The sequence below is a fragment of the Sarcophilus harrisii genome, chromosome 1 (assembly GCF_902635505.1).
Source record: "Sarcophilus harrisii chromosome 1, mSarHar1.11, whole genome shotgun sequence".
Lineage (NCBI taxonomy): Eukaryota > Metazoa > Chordata > Mammalia > Dasyuromorphia > Dasyuridae > Sarcophilus > Sarcophilus harrisii.
Window position 1 is genome coordinate 166,509,106 of NC_045426.1, and position 22,827 is coordinate 166,531,932.

Here is a 22,827-nt window from a genome sequence, read left to right on the forward strand (position 1 = left end):
TGGTAAATTTAGAAAGAGCTATCCATGCCCAAATAGCTTCACCACTATGAAAAGGCTGGAATAAATCATGGCTACTTCCCAAAACGCAATGTTATCATCTATCTATCTATCTATATACTTACCATTTAAAAAATAAACAAAACCTTGGATTTACATACATATCAAGGACATCCTTGACAAATGACAAGGGATCAAGTTGGCTTTCACAAATGTTATCCTAGAACAGATCAAATTTTTATCCTCATGCAGTTGGTTAAAAGATTCAGATAAAAAAAGTCTCATTTTGCTTAAATTGAAGGGACCACAAACATTGACATAAAAACTGCATTTTTGCAGTTATTCATTAAAAGTTATTATTTGTATGAGAACCAAAAATCCCATGAAATTTTTCTTATTGCTGTTGAAAGGACAACTGATCCAATTCATTTACTTGTTATTCATAGCTGCAGATTCCTTTTTGTTTACTAGATTAATATGATTTAGGGTGTCCATTTAGCATTTCAGTGGATAATTTCACATTTGAAAACATTTGAAGTACCAACAATTATTGATAAGTGATATGCTGCTTCTTCCTCCCATTTCCCCCACTCTGCCTCTGTCCCTGAAGAACTGAATAGCTTTAATGGGTAGTCATGGTCAAATAATGTACCTTCAGATGAGCTTCTGATGAGATGACATGAACACTTTTGGTTGGTCTTCCAATTGGAGACAATCTCCAATAGTACCCATTCTTTCTAACACAGAAGAACCTGTCAGAACTTATTCTGAAGGAGTAGCTTTAAAGAATTCAAGGTCCCTGGAATTGTAGATAGCTCATGAAATAATATATTATAAATGTAAGTTTTTAAAAAATAATTATCTATAATAAAAATTAGCCTTAGTATTATAGTTATGTGAGAATAATGGCCTCCAGGTTATCCTGGCAAAGCAATGAGTTAATAAAAATGAAAAGGCAATAAATAAATACAATATCTTTTGTCCTGTTAAGTTTTTTCCTAGTAGTATGGCTGAATAAACACATCCTAACTCAGTTTCTGTTCCTTTCTATTATTACTAATGCATTGGTTTGCAAACCAAATAAAAAGCTATGTGGTCATTTTCATCCTTTCAACTATTTAAGTCAGATGACATAAAAAGCAAAAAAACATCAATTCAATTTGAACTAAGCTTTCATTCTCCCTAATCATCTAATCTAGTCTAGTCTAAGTTAGTCTAGGACCTAACAACCCTTTTTAGTCTTTTTTTGTTGTTTAATAAGTCTTTTTATTAGTCTAAGGCTTTAGTGGTTAGAAAAACACTGAAAGAATAAAGACAAATAAGGTACTTTTTGATCTCCAGTATTTCAATGGATTCTGCAAAGTAGCTACAAGCTTTTTTTTTTTTTTTTTTAAATTACCATTCCTAAATGGGAAAGTCTCATAAAAGAAAACAGTGTCTCATCTCTTTTCTGAATCAAAACAACCAATGTGTAAAACGTGGTCATTGGTTTTTTTTTTTTTGAGTGTTCAATAAAGTAACTATTGGTTTTTTTTTTTGATATGTTGTAGAATCTTTAACAAATATAAAAGATGTAGAACTTCATTCAATTAGTCAATTAAACAAGCAAGACAGCATTTATGCATCCATCATTTTCTGGATTGTTGGTAACCTGTGCGTATTTTCCTTTAAAAGAAAAAAAAAAAAGAGAAGAATTAGTACTATCTAATAAATCACTAACTTTAGTTTATGACATAAAAGTTCTTCAAAACAAATTTTTTAAAATTATATTCAAAGTGTTTAAATTCAAAGTGGATAATGTCTATTCAATCTCTAAATATAAAATAAGGCATGAACTTCAGCTTGAAAAATTTTGGAAATTAAGAATAGCAGTCACCCACAAACAAATTAATAAGAAAGAAAGCTTTAAAATGTCAATTCATGCTATGTGCTAGACACTAAAAAGAGAAATGTTTCTGGAAATGTTTTTTAATTGTATGCTAATCTGAAAAAAGGCTCCATTAAAAACAACAACTCTTCCTGTAATGTTATGTCTAGCAACAATGGAATGCCTAGAGAGTAATTGTGAATTATCCAAAGAGATTGCTTGGATCAAACAGTTTCAGTGAATTAAAAGTATCAATCACGTAAAAGATGTGAGATATGTGAGAAGAAAGACCAGGTGGCAAGAACAAGGGGTAGGTAACTAATTGATAGCCTGTATGTTTAATTCATATTCATTGAAATCAAGAGATACAGAGGAAGACACCCTACCCCTCAACCCCCAGAATGTTGAAAAGCCTTTTATACCTAGATAGGGAAGAGATGGATAACAGAGATAGAGAATAGAATGGATAGGCCTGCATTATTAGAAGGAATACCTACACTAACAAAATCAAAGATCTATCTAAAGGTTAAGATTTAGGATTTCTAATAAGTCACATTCATACTTTGGTCACAATGACCTTGAGAGACACATGGTAAAAATATTTTTTAGATTAAGCTCAGAGGTTGACTTTTCTATCAAATCAGGGTTTAAATTCAGGCTTCCTAACTCCTATTTTAGTACTTTCTAACACATCATGTCTTTTTAGTTAAAAAAACATTTGAGCATACATTTTATATTTTTTTATATTGCACTTTTAATTTTCTATTACAATAGCTTCAGTATGTATAGAAAGAATGTTCTTGGACTAATTTAGAAATGTTCTGGGCACTTAGTGAAGAGCAAAGTAAAAAGCTTGCCTTTCCTTTCTATGTCTATGTTAATAAATAAGACAAAGGAATATTAATTTAAGTTTGTCACAGTATTAAAATTTGCCATACTGACTTGGGATAAAATTTAGTTATATGATTAAATAAGACAGTTGATTACCACAGATTACTAGCAGTTATTAGTATTATGAATCCTACTTACCCCAGATAACTTTGCCTCCTTGTGTCACAAGGCCCAACTCACTCACATTCACTTCAATGACAGTCCCTTTGGTAATAACACCCAAAGTTGTATATAATGGGGAGGAGGGATTCTTCTTCACACCAAGTATCGGCAGGCAAAAAGTAGCTTTAAGTTCAGGATGAGTTACATGAGCCTTCTTAAACCGCAAACCCTGTTAACAATGAAAATGTCAATAGCTAATTTCCAAATGCCTAAATAATTTTTGCAACATTTATATAGTCAAAGATTATGGAGGTTATAAAACTCAAATGAAAAGCATGTTCTGCTCACAAAATAGCTTCTACTAAAAGTTTCTTTTGCCTTAGATATAGTAAATTGCTAATAGTTTGCTAAAGTTGTATCAAATGAAAATCTGAGTTAATTTAGGAAGATACAAAATCTGCAATATCACCAGTATCTATAGTTACAAGACACCTTTCTCTCTTCTACATATAATAGCTAGCAGCAAAATGTTCTAAAGAGATAGGAATCACTTTTCTTCTATAAACATGTATGGAAGAGGCAGTAGCCTGGTAGGCATTCAGTAGGATAGAGTGAAATGCTTTTGTCATCTCTGCAGTTATCTAGTAATATTATTAGGTTAACAGTCTATTTGGTAGTAAGCCTCACCAAACTGTTTGGTACTTTCCCATTATTTATGATGGGAAAATTAGGCTAAAAATGCAGATTATAATAGGGATTTCAAATCATCAGCCTTTAACATATATGAAAAGAATGGAATATATTACTGAATTTTACATCTTTTCAAGACTTAGAAGTTAAATTTACAAAGTTTTTATTTCTGATATTACGTTAAGTGACTCTTCTGAAAGAGTAAGAATTTTTAGAGTGACCCAATTTCAGAAGAGTAATTTGTAGAGAAGCCCAGCCCATATGTAGAAAACAATAACTAGCACATTAAATTGCAAAAAGTTCCCTAGTAATATTCAATTATTAAATACTTTAAAATTACAGAACTATGTTTTTTATTCAAACAAAACTGCCCCCTTATAAGGGTTATTACAAAGAAATTTTAAAAGATACTTCATCTTTTTCCCCCAGTGTTCCAATTACTTTTTTTTTTTTTTTTTTTTTTTTTTTTGCTAATGGTTAAGTAACTTGCCCAGGGTCACACAGCTAGGAAGTATTAAATGTCTGAGACCAGATTTGAACTCAGATCCTCCTGACTTTAGGGCTGGTGCTCTATCCATTGCACCACTCAGCTGCCCCTTACATAACATTTTAAAAATCTACTTCACATAGACATAGGGGACTGGCATCAAGGTTTGTGGCTGCAAATTCTTGCAAATGACTTACCATTGGTCTAATAAATCTTTCATATTTTGGTGGTTTTCGAGTAAAGCCATCCCCAACAAAGCAGACTTTAGTAACCATTCTCTTCCAAGCCTTCTTCTTTCTCTTTCCTGTACGAATAACCTTTAATACTTCTGTTTCTCCCTGGGCCCGAACTTTTGGCAAAGGTACTTCCCATTTACCCTAAAAGCATATCCATACAAACTGTTAATAAATGGTGTTAGTTAATAATAATCAAAGGATATGAACAATTTTCAGATGAAAAAATTAATGCCATCTATAAAAAAATGCTCTAAATCACTATTGATTAGAGAAATACAAATTAGAATAATTTTGAGGTACCACTTTACACCTATCAGATTGGCTAAGATGACAGGAAAAGGTAATAATAAATGTTGGAAGGGATGTGGGAAAACTGGGACACTAATGCATTGTTGTTGGAGTTGTGAACAGATCCAGCCATTCTAGACAGAAATTTGGTACTACACCCAAAGGGCTATTAAACTTTGGTTCAGAAGGGTCAATATCGAGTCTGTATCCCAAAGAGATCATAAAGAGGGACAAGGATGAACCATGTACAATGATGTTTGTAGCAACTATTTTTTGTGGTGGCAAGGAATTAGAAATTAAGTAGATGCCCATCAAATGGGAAATGACTGAATAAGTTATGCTATATGAATGTAATGAAATTCTACTATTCTATATAAACTGATTCTGAGTAAAGTGACAAGAACAAGAAGAATATTGTACACAGTAACAATAAGATTAAGTAATAATCAACTATGATTAAGACTTAGCTCTTCCTAACAAAACAATGATCCAAGACAATTTCAATAGAACTGGGGTGAAAAATGCCATCCACATTCAGAAAGAGAATTATGGAGACTGAATGTGGATCAAAGCATAGTTTTTTCAACTTTTTGTTGTTGTTGTTTGCTTTTAATTTCTCGTGATTGTTCCCTTTTATTCTGATTTTGCACAACCTGACTAATATGGAAATGTTGGAATATGGAAACTATCTCTACATGTAATTGGAAAAAAATACTATTTGGCTAAAAAACAAAACAAAATATGATGTTGACAGCAAAATGTGAAAAATTTTGAGCCAAAGGCTAATAAATTAATACAGACATACACACACAGGATTTGAGGCAGGTAATACATATATTATTATCACTTTACAAATGAGGTGAACAATCACATGGCTAGTAAATCAAAAGAAGCAGAAAGCTCATTAGAAAGAGTTGCTTTTTCAAATCTTAGTTACTTAGGAAAAAACAGGGCATTGAATTCTTAATTAAAAGACTGATCTCTTTAAGACCCTTTTATTATTAGGGGTGATAGAAAACGGCAAACTAAATAGATAAGGCAAGGGCTTCCAATAATCCTTTAGTGGTTTCCTGTTCTCTACCAAATCAAGCCCAAAGTCATTGGCGTGGTTTTGAAGATTTTTTGCAACTTGGTAACACTTTAATCCTTCGCCATCTCTCACTTCATTCTCTATATTTTAGACAATGTAAACTTACTGTTCCCCTCACATGTCCCATATCATCGTGCCTCTGATATTCCTAATGCCTTGAAATTCCTTCCTCTATCCATTTACCATTAAATATCTTTCCAAAGCAGAATATTACCTTGTCCATGATATTTCCCAGATCTGTTAGAAATGATCTTTCTTCTGTAAAATCTTCTGTAGCCTGTTATTTCTGCTTCTTATGTACTCACTATATTTTATTTTCTTAGTTTTGTATCTTCACCTCCTGCTCCCACATTTATTTTTGTTTCTTAGCACCTGGGACAGAACTTGGCATATAGAAGGTTGGACTGTTTAGCATTATATGATTTTCTAATATTCTAAAGATGAGCCACCCCTTATAACATGCTATAACAGTCACTAATGGTTTACTGAATGATTTCACTGAAATGACAGAAGTTTTATCTGATGAATTTTTCTTCATGAAATTCTGTGAAAGAACAGTATCTACTGACTTTAAAAATATAGTTAATGTTATTAAAATGGATGGTGTAATATCAAAAATCTCTATAGCTAATGCTTTTTTCATTGAAAATTCTGTATGTAGTGATACAAATTATATAAAAACATAATTTGATATATTCTAAACTCCTATCCCTATGTGTACCAATCAACAAAACCTATATTCTTACTAAAATCTAAGTGCCATGAAGACAAAGATCTTATTTAATACTTTTATGTTCTTAGTCTCTCTATTGCCAATATATAATTTATTCAAAGGCTGTCAATTTGTATTATAATTTAAATGATTCCCAGTTTTGTCTTATGTCTAATAATATTGTAGCTACCCATGGACAAGGACTTTTTTGTGTACATTCATTTTATGTCATTGATTCACTGATTTTTTCTATCAATTTGCTCTTATCTTCCCCAAAGCACATATTTTTACTAAAATAAAAAAGGCTATAATTGTAGTTCTAGAAATAGATTGTCATCTAATTTCTGTCATTTAAGGACTAGCCTATCAAAACCTGGACAATTTCATTACCAAGTTGACCATAAGTTGCTAAATCTTTCAATCAAACAAATTCTCAAAGACTGTTTATCTGCCTCAGTAGAGGAGTATTTACCAAAACCATGAACCTTTCAAGCAAGTATTGGATAATTCTAACTAATTCTAACCCTTTTGTTTCAAATCAATAGGAAAACCTAAAAAACATCCCTTACGAATTTTGATAAAAATCAGACATGAATATTTCTCATAAGCCATTTAAACATAGCAAAAAAGGAAAAAAAAAAAAAGAAAATCTTAAGAAATACCATCACTTACAGCTTTCTCTTTTCGTTTCTGTTTAATCATGTTGGAAAGGACTTTGGCTCGGGACTGTCCCTCTCTGTCTAGCAGATATGCAGGCACTGCTCCTTGGGGAGTTTTTTCATCATTCTTTTGCTTGGTATTTCTCTTTTCATGCATCTTGATACTATGTAAAAAGTCCAAGAAAAAAAATTATCCTATAAAAAGTTAATTTGATACTTTGTAATTACAAATACAGCAAACAGAATATACTCACGTCTTTTTCATCTGAATCTTCTCAGCATGACGCTGTTTATGGTAGAGTTTGGCCTTTAGACCAATCATTTTCTTTGCTTTCTTTGACCGTTCATGAGCCTCTCGGCTTTCCTTCTTTCTCTTTTTTTCATGGTAATCCAAGCGGTAGCCATACCGCTTTCGATGCAACTCTATGTATTCATTTTGTGGCTATTAAGACAAAGACACAAAATACTTTTAAAAGCACCTACTGAAAGAAAAACTTCCCAAATAACTTTCTTTTATAAGGACCATGAACTAAGAAAAGATCTACCTTAGTTTAAAGTGATTACCTGCAAGCAATCAGAGAATTAGCTACAAACAACTTCTCTCAGACAAAATGAATTATTTTTTACATAGGAGGATAGTGGCAGGGAATGCTTCTTAATCTGTTAGGACATTATTTATTCATCATACACAATTGGTAAATGCCACTGATTCAGATGTCTTTTTTTTTTTTAATTTAATAGCCTTTTATTTACAGGTTATATGTATGGGTAACTTTACAGCATTAACAATTGCCAAACCTCTTGTTCTAATTTTTCCCCTCCTTCTCCTCACCCCCTCCCCCAGATGGCAGGATGACCAGTAGATGTTAAATATATTAAAATATAAATTAGATACACAATAAGTATACATGACCAAACCATTATTTTGCTGTACAAAAAGAATCAGACTCTGAAATATTGTACAATTAGCTTGTGAAGGAAATCAAAAATGCAGGTGGGCATAAATATAGGGATTGGGAGTTCAATGTAATGGTTTTTAGTCATCTCCCAGAGTTCTTTCACTGGGCTTAGCTGGTTCAGTTCATTACTGCTCCCTTGGAAATGATTTGGTTGATCTCGTTGCTGAGGATGGCCAGGGTCATCAAGAATTGGTCATCATATAGTATTGTTGTTTTAGTATATAATGATCTCTTGGCCCGGCTTGTTTCACTGGGCGTCAGTTCGTGCAAGTCTCTCCAGGCTTTGATTCAGATGTCTTTTATGACAGTTTGAGCGAAATTTGCTCATTTTTATGGCCAGGAGAGATGTTCAACAGTTAAATTAATAAATTGCCACGATTCAAATGAGAAACTACAGCCAGAGAAATGCAATCCGATGCTACTTTATATATTCTACTTTTAAGAAAAATGGAGCTAGAATCCTATTCCTGCATTTTGAGCTTCCAAGAATCATTCTGATGCAGTGACCAAATGCTTACCTCATGAGAAGCAAGGCAGGTCACTTGGAAGGGAATTACCCAGCCCACTGAACATGAATGGAGATTTTGCTCTGGAACCTCTCCCCATTTTGGTCCCCTTTCCCCGAGACTGACTGTTCTTGATCCAGCCTCTCCCCTGTACAATCACTCCTCAAACAGCTGCCAAATTAATATTCCCAAAGCAGAGGTCTGACTAGGGTGTTCATCTGCTCAAGAAGTTCCAGCGCCTTCGGGATAAAATACAAAGCCCCCGTTTGGCGTTCAAACCCCTCAGTTATCTGGCTCGAGACCACCCTGGCTAGATCTGGACGTTATTGCAAATTGCGCTCAAACTGTCATAAAAGACATTTAATGTCAAGCTGCTTAGCCACTATCCCAGTCTCTCCCTCATCTCCGTTTCATGGAACCCTCGGTGCTCTTCAAGGCTCCATGCGAGTATCGCCTCCCCGGAAGCCCCAGCGGAGTAAGTCCCTTTATTTTATTTATTTAGGTCCAGTAGTTACGTAGTGTACACCTCCTCGCCCCGCTTCCAGGCAGAGCGTAAACTCCTCGAGGGCAAGCATTACCTCACCCTCCTCACAGGCGCCTCAGAGCCCGGCACAGTGCCAGAAGCACTTGGGGTGGAGCGACTGAAGACTGGGTTTGCTCGGGGTGACGGGGGAGAGGAGGTCCGGGGGTAAGAAACTCGTGGCAGCAACGACCTCCTGCCCATCCCCCTTCCGGGACGCCTCCCCACCGCTGCCGTCAGACCCGACGACACCGTGGCGGGGAGATGGGGGGGCCTCCTCTTCCCGTCACGCCTCCCCAGGCGAACAGCGTCAGGGCGTCCTTCCCCTCTTGGAACCGTCTAAGTGGCCCGGTTTGCTTACCATGTTGACGGCTGGGGGCCAGTCGAAGAGCCGACTGAAGTGTTCTCAAACTTCAGATGCTCCGCAGTTACCGACAGCCTCCCCACGAGCCGGAAAAGAAAAGGGTCTCCTTTTAAAACTCCCGGACAAAAGCAGAAGTTTCAGCGCTTCCGTTCCGCTTTGCTCCGCCTTCCTTTCTCGCTTCACCCCGGAGGGAGGCCGGGCGGAAGTCGCCGCCGGGCGGAAGTCGCCGACGGCCGCATTTGACTGTGGCGCTACGGCGGAGAGACCGGACTTCCGGCCGGTGACTGGCGGAGAGTGAGCTGCCGCAGCTTAGCGCGGGCTTTCCGGAAGCGGCTGACGGATTCTCTTCCCGGAAGCGGCTGACGGATTCTCTTCCCGGCAGAACGTTCGCTCCGAGGGCCGGCTGGTGCTGAGGTGCGTCCCCGGCGGGGCTTCTCCTCCTGAGGAGCTTGAGGAGATTGGTGATCGACAAACGGAGTTTATTTTTCTGACCCCTCTGCATCCAGCCCGGCGCCCCGTAGGCCGTCAATACATACTTTTGGGCTGATAATGAACGAAGTTGATCGGGAATAGTTGCTTTCCCTAAATGAGTCAGCCAGCCCACAATTACTAAGCGCCTGCTTGCGCTGGTTCTGGGGCTGCGAGGGCAGAACACGGAACGGATTCCCGTTCTCAGTGAGCTTGTATGTCAGCAGGCACCAAGCGCAGGCAAGAGGCTGGGGAACAAAAATAAAGATGTTAAATACAGAGATAAGGGAAGTCGTTAAATGCGCGCGGATTTGGAAAGGCTTCCTACAGGTGGAGTGTGTAAACTGCGTCTTAAACGGAAGGCTTCTGTGAGCTCAAGCTGGGAGCACATTGCATTCATGGGGCAACGCAAAGGCGTGGAACCATAGCGGATGAGGAACAGAGAAAAGGCCAATCTGGCGAGGGATTCCCAGCAACGTTAGGTTGGGCTCAGATTGTATAGAACTTCTGACAAAACAGCTGCATTTATTTGATTTTTGAGACAGTAGGAAACCGCTGGAGTTGATTCTTCTGGCATTAGATGGTGAGCAGCTTGAGGGTAGGTACTTTTGCTTTTCCACCTCCACACACTCCCCAAACTCATCCCCCTTTTTGAAAACTCAAAATGTGGTTGCAGGAACTCGCAGCTCAATAAGACATCAAAAATGTTTCAGGAATTCAGGAGGCTGTTGGCAGAATGGGCAGACACTAGCATGGAAAGTATTTTTCGGGACAATATGGAGGGAATTAGGACTCTAAAGTGCTGAGATCCCTGTAAATCATTCAGATATATCTATTATTACTGCTTTTAGAAAATAGAAAGGCATTCAGTTAGGTTGCTGATCTGGAACTTAAATATAGAAAATAAATAATGGGTGTGGTTCGTAGAAAAGTAGGTATTTTTTAGGGTACATTGACTTTAGGGCTCTTCAGAATGGGAAATACAGGCTGCAATGATATAAAACTTCCCTCTAGTGGTAGGTAGTATGCAGTGTACATCGGGGGAAAATGATTTAACTACAACCAGTTCATTCATATTGCAAATGTCTTTGGTTTTGTTTATACCAAATTTTTTTTTTTAAGTAATAGCTTTTTATTTTCGAAATACATGCAAAGATGGTTTTCAGCATTCACCTTTGTAAAGCCTTGTGTTCTAAATTTTTCTTTTCCTCTTCCCTATTTCTCTCTCCTATACAGCAAATAATCCAACAGAAGTTAAACATGTACAATTCTTTTAAATATATTTCCACATTTATCATGCCACAAGAAAAATCATCAAAAAAGAAAAAAAAATTGAGAAAAAAAACAACAAACAACAACAAAAAGTTGAAAATCCTATATTGTGATCAACATCCAGTCCTCAAAATTCTCTTTCTGTATGCAGATGACTCTATCACAAGTCTATTGGAATTGGCCTGAATCACCATATTGGTGAAAACAGCCAAGTCCATCACAAGGGATCATCACATAATCTTGTTATTACTGATGAGGTTTGGCTCCCATCAATTCCTGGTCAGGAAACCAAAAATGATGGGATTTGGCACAGGGCAGAGCATTGTGGGAACCCCCTTCTGGTTGGTGCAGGTCCTTCATAAATGAATTTATGAACCCTAAAAGTTAGACTGGCAAAGGAAGTTTAGTGGACTGGGAAATCAGCTTTTGCAGGCTGACTTCCTTAGTGGCAAAATCCTGACAGAGAAGTAAAGGTCTAGCAGAGAAATCCCAGCAGAAAGGTAAAGAGGGTATAGTCCTGTTAGGAAAATACATGAGAGAGACAAAGAGAGGTTAACGCTGAAAGGAGAAAGTCTTTTCATTCAGAGGGCAGAGTCCCTTGCAGGCAGCTATTCCAAAGGAGGTCCCTTGGCCTGGCATGATTCCTGCTTTTGGCCCTCTGCAAGGAATTGAGTTCAGTTGCCTCTTTTTATAATTTAAACTTTGGCTAGAGGCTGGGTGCAGTTTGAGTTGAAATCAGAATAGAGAATCTTCCAATTGAATGAGTAAATCTAGGCTAATCTTCAACTCAATAGAAGGCATAATCAGTAGTTATCAATGTTATCAATGGGGGTGTGCTTGTCTAACAGAATGAAACTACTTATCCTGATTCCCTGGGTGGTTTTTTGTTTGTTTGTTTGTTTGTTTTTGCAGAGGCAGGGTTCAAGGAGTTTCCATCTTATGCCCCTCCTCCTCAAGTAGAAAGAGAGAGTTTTGGGACTCCCCTAGTCATTACTGGGTACAGTGTTCTCTTGGTTCTGCTCACTTCACTTAGTATTAGTTTATATTAGTCTCTCCAGGCCTTTCTGAAATCAGCCTGCTGATTGTTTCTTATAGAACAATGATATTTCATTACATTTAAATACTGATTATACGAGTTCTTAAAGTACATCTGAGCTTCTCTATTTTTTCTTTTCATATTTTAGAATGTATAGTTTAGCTGATATACAGTGTTATTTGAAGTGTATTGCAATAATATAATTTAATCTTGTTTTACAAGTCTAAATATAAGACACTAGACAAAAAGATTTTAAAAAAAACCCATCACATTCTCTGCCTTCAGGGAACTTATCCTTTACTGAGGAATGCAGTAATTTAGATGGATAAAAAAAACATATGCAAAGTAAATTTGGGGAGGGGAGAGCAGCCAGAAGCTAGGAAATTGGGAAAAGTGATATTTGAGCTGAATTTTAAAAGGAGTTAGGGATTCCAAGAGGCTGAAGTTAGGAAGAAGAGCACTCCAGGCATGGGAAACCACCCATACAGAGACAAAAAGAGTAAGAATTGAAAAAGGGGAACAGGTAGTAGGCCAAGTTGACAGATATATAGGCAGGGTAGTGATGTTAATTCTCCAACAACTGGGAGTAGGACATAGATTCAGCATAAGGAGGAGTGGTCAGACTGGTTGGAACAGAACTAGGAAGAAGCAGTGTCACAAAAATCCGTGGAGTAGAAAGAGTCCTTGAGGAGGAAGTGGTTTGTAGTGTTTGGTGCTTTGGAAAGGTTAAGAAAGATGTGAATTGAGAAAAGGCACTTGGATGTATGCTTGTCACCAGCTCAGGTAGTGACAAGGATATTGGTAACTCTCATTAGGTAGTACATTGCCCAAGAAAAGGGGGAAAAAATGTTCACAAGAATATGACTTTTTTTTCTAATTTTTTTTTTTCATATTCACATATAATACTTGAATTTTGTTGATCAGGTTCCTATTTTCTTATGGTACTTCAGAGACAGTGAAGTAATTAGGTTATAAAGGATAGAAAGCAATCTATTTTCTTTCTTGAAACTAAAATTTTGCATGGAATCCTGACATTTTCATGAAATGTCTTAGTTGCCTTTTTTCTGCAGCTTAAGTTATTTTATGATGCTTTAGTTAGAATACTGATCTTTACTTTTAAGCTTTTGTTTCAAATGAGGCATTTAATTTTGGAGGAGAATATTTAGCCTGAGAACCAAATGTTTTCTCATTTTTAGATTAAAAGTTGACTTCCTAATTTATTAAATTTTTCTTAAATCAAATTAACATTAAAATGACTACTTCTTAACAAAGTAAAGACAAATTACTTTCCACACTTAATCAACAAAATACTTAAATGACACAATTTAAGTGTTAAAATTTCATTCTGTCATTATGCTCTTTCTCTTTCAGTGAAGAACTATAGAAAATAGAACCATGATGTTGACAAAATTAAAGAAATTTATAATGAATCAACAGAAAGTATCCAGTTTGCATATCAATGTAAGTTTTAATTATTCTAAATATTTGTTTTTAAATGTTTTAAGACATTTTAAATGTCTATATAGCATAGATTTAGGGACCTTAGAGGCCATCTAGACCAACCCTCAGTTTTATTGAAGAGCTGAGGTCCAGAGAAGTTAAATTATATTTATATGAAATTTAATACTTGAACCAAAATTACTCATGTAAAGTGTGTTTATATATATAAAGAGAAATATAGATATAGATGTACATATATATATACACACACATATCCCAAAGTGTCAAGTTTACTGCCTAGATTAGGGGTAGGGAACTTTTTTTTCTGCCAAAGAGCTAGCCATTCGGATATTTATAATATAATTCAAGATCCATACATTTCAGCTTTTGAACTCGAGCAGTGGGAGGTTGAAATCTAGTACTTAGATTTCAGGTTATTGTTGGCTGTTGTTGCTTTAGCAAATGATTTTGAGCCTTATACAATGCACAAGCCAGATGTTCCTTACTCCTGGACTAGATAGTGATTCTTAAATCTTATTTTATTATACCTCTGAATAATTTAAGGCAGGGGTCCTCAAACTTTTTAAATAGGGGGCCAGTTCACTGTCCCTGTTGGACAGTATTGGAGGGCCAGACTATAGTAAAAACAAAAACTTTGTTTTGTGGGCCTTTAAATAAAGAAACTTCATAGCCTTGGGTGAGGGGATTAATCATCCTCAGCTGCCGCACCTGGCCCACAAGCCATAGTTTGAGGACCCCTGATTTAAGGAGTATCATATTTAAAAAATGCTTTGAAGCAAGTTAGGTTAATTTTAAAATTTTACTACAATAAATAAAACAGACATAGATGACAAAATTGTATTATTGTGGAACACAGAAGGTGCAATTATATGACATATATTAGTGTGGAGCTAGATGCTATTACTTGATTTGCTCCCCTTATTGGAACATAAGTTTTTCTAGATAGAGAAAGTTATCTTATTTGAGAATAATAATTCTTGGTTTGATGTACAGGTTGTGATAGCATTTGGTAAATGTTTTCACTTTCTACCAGTTAAACAATTTTTAAAACCCAGAAGTTAGTTATATGCTTGCTGAATTATCTATTTCAAAATCTCCTCAGTTTTCTATAATCCATGTTCCCTGTAGCCATCAGTCCATCAGTCATCTATATCACTTAAAAGTGTTTCTACCCTTTGAGGTAACAATTAGTTACAAACTTTACTCAGAGTTTCCTTTTTAAATTAATCATAGAATCATAGATTTGTAGCTAAAAAGGGATCTCAGGGACTACTGAGACCCAAAGAGATGAAATGACTTATCCAAGATCCCACCCCAAATAGGAAGGAATGTGAAGCCAAATCTTCTGACTTCAAGTTGAATCTTCTGCATGAATTGGCTGTGAGTGTAATATCTGTCTTTCCTTGCTTAGTACAGGCATGACCTAGAACAAGTAGCTTAACCATCTCTCAGAATTCTTTCGCTGGATGTAGCTGATTCAGTTCATTACTGCTCCATTGGAACTGATTTGATTCATCTCATTGCTGAAGATGGCCAGGTCCATCAGAATTGATCATCATATGAATACAGAGAGGCTTGGAGAGACTTACATGAACTGATGCTAAGTGAAATGAGCAGAACCAGGAGATCATTATATACTTCAACAATGATACTGTATGAAGATGTATTCTGAAGGAAGTGGATTTCTTTGACAAAGAGAAGAGCTAACTCAGTTTCAGTTGATCAATGATGGACAGAAGCAGCTACACCCAAAGAAAGAACACTGGGAAATGAATGTGAACTCTTTGCATTTTTGTTTTTCTTCCCGGGTTATTTTTACCTTCTGAATCCAATTCACCCTGAGCAACAAGAGAACTGTTTGGTTCTGCACACATATATTGTATCTAGGATATACTGTGACACATTTAACATATGTAGGACTGCTTTCCATCTAGGGGAAGGGGTGGAGGAGGAAGAGAGGGGAAACAACGGAACAGAAGTGAGTGCAAGGGATAATGTTGTAAAAAATTACCCTGGCATGGGTTCTGTCAAAAAAAAGTTATTATAAAAAAAAAAAAAGAATTGATCATCATATAGTATTGTTGTTGAAGTACATAATGATTTCCTGGCCCTGCTCATTTCACTCAGCATGAGTTCGTGTAAGTCTCTCCAGGCCTTTCTGAAATCATCCTGTTAGTCATTTCTTACTGAACAATAATATTCCATAATATTCATATACCACAATTTATTCAGCCATTCTCCAATTGATGGTCATCTACTCAGTTTCCAGTTTCTGGCCACTACAAAGAGGGCTGCCACAAACATTCTTGCACATGCAGGACCCTTTCCCTTCTTTAAGATCTCTTTGGGATATAAGCCCAGTAGTAACATTGCTAGATCAAAGGGTTTGCCCAGTTTGATAACGTTTTGAGCATAGTTCCAAATTGCTCTCCAGAATGGTTGGATTTATTCACAATTCCACCAACAATGCATTAATGCCTCTGTTTTCCCACATCCCCTCCAACATTCCACATTATCTTTCCCTATCATTCTAGACAGTCTGACAGGTGTGTAGTGGTACTCAGAGTTGTCTTAATTTGCATTTCTCTGATTAATAATGCCCCAAGTCATTTTAAAAGATCATGTGAAATTTATTTTCTACTACAGCCTCAGCTATAGTGATTTTAGGGTGTCAGTTTCAAAAAGTTTAGGAGTCCTTTATTATAAGATTTAACAGAAATGTAAAGGACCAGAATGTCCACAGCCAAAACATATAATGCAAGCAAGGAAAATTATAATACAGATAGGCCTTTTTTAGTTGTGTTTCAATAAAACTAACTTCTCTCTTTGTTTTTTCTTTCCAGCACATGTATTCCTGTAGAACAACAGTGATTTTAAAGGGATTAATATCACAAGTTTTTCTTAGAAGAAATTATAGTTCCTTACCAGGTATAGATTTTGCTTATATCTAAGTTTACCTTAATTTTTTTTCTGTCTTCTTGTATTTTTCTTCAGCCTTTGTGAATCTTTGAGAACCAGTGCTGTGTTTTATCTTAGCCATTGTATCTCCCTTAACAGCTAACACAGTGGCTCCAAGTGACAGATGTTCCATAAACTTTTGTTGACATTGAAGTATACAATCCTGCCCAAGTTTAGGTTCAGAGTGACCTCCTGAGCGGCTCAAACTCTGAAAGAGTCTTGTTCTAGGATAATTGTTTCTTGTACATATTACAAAAAATGACCTTCTCCTTCTTACAAGAGATATTTTTCTTTTGTCCCATGCCTTAAGGTCACAGGAAAAGTAAAGACAAACAGTCCTTAAGAGAAGGAAGGTAGAGACAAAAGTCTTTAAGAATAGAATAAGAGAGCATGCAGGAAGGAATCTATGTTCCCCCCTGCCTGGGAGTCCTAGAATAATCAGAAGAGTTAGCTAATGTAAATGTAGCCAAGTAAGACTTCGAGATCTGCAATTAGATTTCTGTCTTCTGAGTGGGGAGACATACTGTTAAATAATAACTTCTTTTTCTTAAAATAAGTGAGCTTTATACTCTTCCCACTATATTGCTACTTAAACCTAAAGGAATAGACTAAAATGAATAGACTAATAAATTAAACCTAAAAGGAATAGACTATTAGATGGAGACTATACTAATATTAATGCAGTCTTAAGATTGCATTAGGATTTTTGTTAATGTTATATTGAACTTAAAATCGATAAAAATGTCTTTTTAAAGTTTTTTTACTCTTATATTAAAACTTTTAAATCTTAAAAAAAATTTTTTTTGCATACCTTTATAATAAATTCTTTTCACAGAACCCACTTCTGACAATTCATTAGCAACTAAAAAAAAAGAAAAGAGAGAATCACAACATAAAATAGATCCCTCATCCTAAACAAATAAGAAAACAAATTTTCACATTGGCCATGCTCTATATATATTTAAAGTTTATCACCTCTTTGGCGGGAGGTAAATGATGTGTTTTTCTTCTTTAGGCTTCCTCTGAACTTCTGGTTTGTTATTTTATTGATCAGAACTCCAAAGTCTTTTAGAGTTGTTTTTCTATATAATGTTGTCATTTTATAAATTATTCTCCTAGTGCTGGTCACTTTGCTCTGTAATAGTTCAGAGAGATCTGTTCTTTTTCTTCTGAAATTGTCCACTTCATAATTTCTTATTGAACAATAAAATTCCATTATATTTATATTACAGTTTCTCTGTATCCAAAAACAAGGACAGCTCCTTAGTTGCTATAAATATTTTTATAACATTATAAGTCTTTTCATTCTTTCTTTGCTCTCATTGGGATATGGGCATACTACTGCTATAGCTAGATGAAAAGGTATACACGCTTTTATCAACTTTTGGGATATAGTTCCACAGTGTAGTCCAGAATGAATGGACTGGTTCACACCTCCATTAACAGTGAACTAATTGTGCCTGTTTTTCCACAAGCCTATGGATATGAGTCATTTTCTTCTTTTGTTATTTTTGCCAGTCTGATGGTTGTGAGGTAGAACTTCAAAATTGCTTTAATTTGCATTTCTATAATTATTAGTGGAATATATAGTTGTCTTATATGATTTTGGGGGCAGGTAGGTGGCACAGTGGTTAGTTAGGGTGTCAGATCTGATTCAAGAAGGAGATCTCAAATTTTGCCTCAGATACTGTGTGAACTTAGACAAGACACTTAACTCTGCTTGTTTTTTCATCTGTAAATTAGGGGTAGCAGTAGTACCTATATCTCAATGTTGTATCAAATAATATAATTGTAAAACACTTAGTGCAATACATGGTACATAGAAAGCACTATATCAATTTAACTATTGTTATTGATAGCCTGAATTTCTTTCTAAGAAAACTTCTTGTTCCTTTGATCATTATTCTATTGGGGAATTAATCTTAATTTTAGAAATTTAAATTAGTTCTTTATATTTCTTGGATTGTGACCTTTACCAGAGACAGATTTTTTTCCCCTTTTACCTATTTCCCTTCTAATTCTAACAATATTAGATTTGTGTATCTATTTTGAGTAATCTTTCTTTCTAACTCTTTATGCTTGGCTTTGTTGGTAATATACAGGAAAGCTGATGATTTGTATGATTTTATTTTAGATCCTATAGCTTTGTTAAATTATTAATTCATGATTTCATTTAAATTTGGGGCCATTTTTTTGGGTTTATAAACAAATTTTAATCGTATTGATGAAAGACAATACTTTTGTTGCCTCTTTGCCTCTTTTGTCTTATTGCTACAACTAAAATTTCTAGTATTAAGTATTATTGATAAAAATGCATTTTCTTGCTTTACTCCTTTAGCTTTTTTCTACCACATATAATACTTGTTCTTTGATTTAGAAAGGAGGTCCATTTGTACTTGTGCTTCCTACTGTTTGAATTTTTTTGCATTTATTGATATAATCAATATTGACATAATTAGATAATATTAACATGATTTATTATTTATATTCTTCCTTATGTTGAGTGCCTACCTGATATTTTATTGTAGCTTAGTTGTTAATGCTTTGTTTAAAGTTTTTATATCAGTGTTTATTAGGAATATTGGTTTATAGTTTTCTTTGCTTTGTTTGGGGTTTTTGTTAAAAGTCACATTGAACTTGCTGAAATATCCATATTTTTGTACATGTATTGTTGTTAAATTCTATTTTATACCTTACTAAGTATTTGAACCTTAGTGTAAGACTACATTTATACCTATTAAATTTAATATTTTAGTTCTGTTATAGTTAGTGATCTATGAAGGGAAAATGTAAGGGAATTATACCAATGAGCTCTTGAACAGAGAGAATGAATAATGCCAAGGAAATTTAACTATCTATTATAATTTACCTCAACAAGCATTTATTAAATGTCTACTATATGAAATAGTTCTGTGACTGTAGATAAGTCACTTAACCCTATTTGCCTGAGTTGCTCATTTGTAAAATGAACTGGAGAAGTAAATGGCAAACCATTCCAGTATCTTTTCCAAGATAACCCCAATTGGGGTTTTGAAGAGTTGAACATGACTGGAATGACTCAACCACAACATGAATGGTATTGTGCTAGCCTCTGGCATCCAAAGATAATAACCTCAATGCTGAGGGCACTTTCTGCTGGGAGGATACAAAATGTATTCAGACAAGTAAATAACAGAAAAGATCTGAGAAGAGAGGGACAGCAAGAGGAATGGAATCAGTGAAGACCTCTTAGAGAAGATACTATTTTAGTTAAATCTTGAAGGAGAATAGACATTCGGTAAATAAAGATGATTGAGTATATTCCGGATAAGGGAAACATTTTGTAGGAATGAAGAGAAAGCAGAGGATGAAATCTTCAATTGAGGATACAGCCAACAATCCTTTAATTAGCCTTAATTCCTTTATTTCATGCATTCTGAATATGGGTTTCAAAACATCTTTTGAATTTCTCAAACTCATTCAGTATCAGATGTTTGATAAATTCAGTACTTTTTTTTTTTTTTTTTTTGCTTTTATTAAAATCTTTTGTTTTCCTAGGAATTTGGGGGAATATAAATTATAGAAAAATTTACACTGAAATAAATGAGCAAATTAGAGTTTTGTTTTAATGTCAGCAATAATGGTTAGTATAAATAGTAAATAAAGTTACCATTGTCAACTTTTCTTTTTTTCTAGCAAGCCTAAGTTTCTCAAGGTACAAATTGTTCCAGTTCCTGTTCCAATGATACCTTTAGCATTAACATTGGAGGGAACCTCTATGGAAATGACATTTATTACACTTTTAGTATGTGCAGAGCACTGGACTAACCTGTGAGAATATAAATAGAAAAATAAGATAGCTTCTGTGGAGCCAGTACTCTACAGAATAGGACTGCTGCTATTCTCAGTGTTCTTGGGCTCAAAGATCTGAGGGGAGGTAATGGTGCCCAGCACCAACTGCTTTCAACTGGTGTCTTGATGGTTCAATTTGACTGTTTTGTCTGCCCTGTGGGTAGAATTGGTTGTCCATTATTTAAAAGGTGAAAGCACATGAAGATGCTTAATTGCTCACTAGGAACTTCATGCTCTTCAGCATCCATTTTCACTATAAATGATAGAATAGTTTATCTAGAGTTAATGGAAATATAGGACAACTTTTAGTGTCTCAGTATTGTCTCTTTTTTCTTTTTTTTTTTTGTAAGAAGTATTTTATTTTTCTCCATTATATGTAAAAGTAGCTTTTGACATTGATTTTATGTGAGATTTTGAGTTCCATATTTTTTCTCTCTTCATCCCATTGCCCCCCCCTCCCTAAGACAGCAAACTATATGATATAGGTTAATACATGTATAATCATGTAATCATTATTTTCACATTGGTCATATTGTGAGAAAAGAAACAGAACAAAAGGAAAAAGTTACAAAACTAAAAAAGTCAAAATATTATGCTCAGACTCCTTAGTTTTTTCTCTTGATGTGGAAAGTATTTTCCATCATGAGTTTTTTGGAATTTTCTTAGATCACTTTATTGCTGAGAAGAACTAAGTCTATCATAGTTGATCATCATACAGTGTTTCTGTTACTGTGTACAATGTTCTCCTAGTTCCGCTCATTTCACTCAGCATCACTTTAAATTAGTCTTTACAGGTTTTTCTGAAATGAGCCTACTCATTATTTCTTATAGCATAATAGTATTCCATCACATACATATATCACAGTTTATTCAGGCATTCCAAAATTGATGGGTATTCTCTCAATTTCCAACTCTTTGCCACCTCAAAAAGAGCTACTATAAATATTTTTGTTTATGTACATCCTTTTCCCTTTTTTTAATGATCTCTTTGGGATATAGTCCTGATAAAGACACTGCTGGATCAAAGGGTATACACAATTTTATGTTTGGACATAGTTCCAAATTGTTCTCCAGAATGGTTGGATCAGTTCCTAACTCCACCAACAATAAAATGGTATCCCAATTTTCCCACCTCTTCCCTAACATTTATCATTTGCCATTTCTGACATATTAGCCAATCTGATAGATATGAGATGATACTTGAAAATTAATTTGCATTTCTCTTATAGTGATTAAAAGAGGTTTTTTTTTTAATGTGACTGTAGAAAATTTTAACTTCTTCATCTGAAAATTGTCCTGATTATTTATTAATTGGGGAATGACTTGTCTTATGTATTTAGCTCAGTTTTCAATATGTCTGAGTGTCTCAATATTTTCATTTTTAATTGCATCAGTTCTGTAGCTTTAAGCTGCAAAAATTGCTTGGAACTATACTCAAAAAGTTATCATACTGTGCATACCCTTTGATCCAGCAGTGTTACTACTGAGCTTATATCCCAAAGAGATATTAAAAAAAGGAAAGGGACCTATATATGCAAAAATGTTTGTGGCAGCCCTTTTCATAGTGGCTAGAAACTGGAAATTGAAGGGATGCCCATCAATTGGAGAATGTTTGGGTAAATTGTGGTATGTGAATGTTATGGAATATTTTTGTTCTGTAAGAAGTGACCAGCAGGATGAATACAGAGAGGCTTGGAGAGACTTACATGAACTGATGCTAAGTGAAATGAGCAGAACCAGGAGATCATTATACACTTCAACAATAATACTATATGATGATCAATTCTGATGTAAGTGGCTCTCTTCAACAATGAGAGGCTCCAAATCAGTTCCAATTTTTTCCATTTTGGATAGAAAAGAAATTCTTCCATATACAAGACATTCTTGAAAGCTTAAGGTTTTAGTTGGTTTTAGCTTTATTTGGAATTATCTATACTAATAAATTCTTTTTTGCACTTGTAAATTTCTTATATAAATTAAAACTTCTAATTTTGCTCTTTTTCTCTTTTGTGTAACAGAAAATGATGTCAAATCTTTACGTTCAATTATCAACCCTTCTATATCTAAGTAAGTAAGTTCATAGATATCACCTGCTTTTGTATTCATATTAATTTGTGAGGCTCTGTTTTCCTTCTTATTTCTTCTTTGTTAATTTGGAGATATCTACAATTTCTATTACTTATTCCTGACTAATAATAAACTTGAAGGTGTATCTGAATCCAGATTGCCTGCTATTTGTCTCTCAATATTTTAATTTTAATAATGAGAAATCATATTATTTCCAGATTTTACATTTCTTTTATGATATTTCTATCTAATTAGGAGTAATGTTGTAAACATGTGATGAGATTTATTTTCTTTTTTTCAAAGTATTGCCATCCTTATTCTAGAGATAATGTAAAGTACTATACCATTTCATAATTAAATACATTA

General features: G+C 34.9%; 2 protein-coding genes across 2 annotated transcripts in view; one reads left to right on the top strand and one right to left on the bottom strand.

Moving 5' to 3' along the window:
* Positions 1–205: 205 nt before the first annotated feature.
* NSA2 (NSA2 ribosome biogenesis factor) lies at positions 206–9,574 on the bottom strand. Its single transcript, XM_012541117.3, has 6 exons — positions 9,366–9,574; positions 7,274–7,461; positions 7,033–7,183; positions 4,232–4,411; positions 2,894–3,086; positions 206–1,662 (listed from the first exon to the last, which is right to left on the bottom strand). Exons 1-6 carry the CDS (start codon positions 9,366–9,368, stop codon positions 1,595–1,597), a joined length of 783 nt encoding a protein of 260 aa, XP_012396571.1. The 5' UTR covers positions 9,369–9,574; the 3' UTR covers positions 206–1,594.
* A 31-nt stretch (positions 9,575–9,605) lies between these two features.
* Positions 9,606–22,827, top strand: part of GFM2 (G elongation factor mitochondrial 2) — a 49,182-nt gene continuing 35,960 nt past the window's right edge. The window contains exons 1-4 of the mRNA XM_023495827.2: positions 9,606–10,434; positions 13,516–13,605; positions 16,449–16,533; positions 22,413–22,461. Of these exons, the coding sequence (XP_023351595.1) occupies positions 13,540–13,605; positions 16,449–16,533; positions 22,413–22,461 (200 nt within the window). The 5' untranslated portion in view covers positions 9,606–10,434; positions 13,516–13,539. The remainder of the gene's footprint in view (positions 10,435–13,515; positions 13,606–16,448; positions 16,534–22,412; positions 22,462–22,827) is intronic.

Bases quoted from the DNA above. Each gene is read 5' to 3' on its own strand.
- NSA2 (XM_012541117.3), bottom strand. The intron at 7,184-7,273 runs GTGAGTATATTC...CTTTTTACATAG, and splicing joins AAGATTCAGATGAAAAAGAC to TATCAAGATGCATGAAAAGA. The intron at 1,663-2,893 runs GTAAGTAGGATT...TTTCTTTTAAAG, and splicing joins AGGAGGCAAAGTTATCTGGG to GAAAATACGCACAGGTTACC.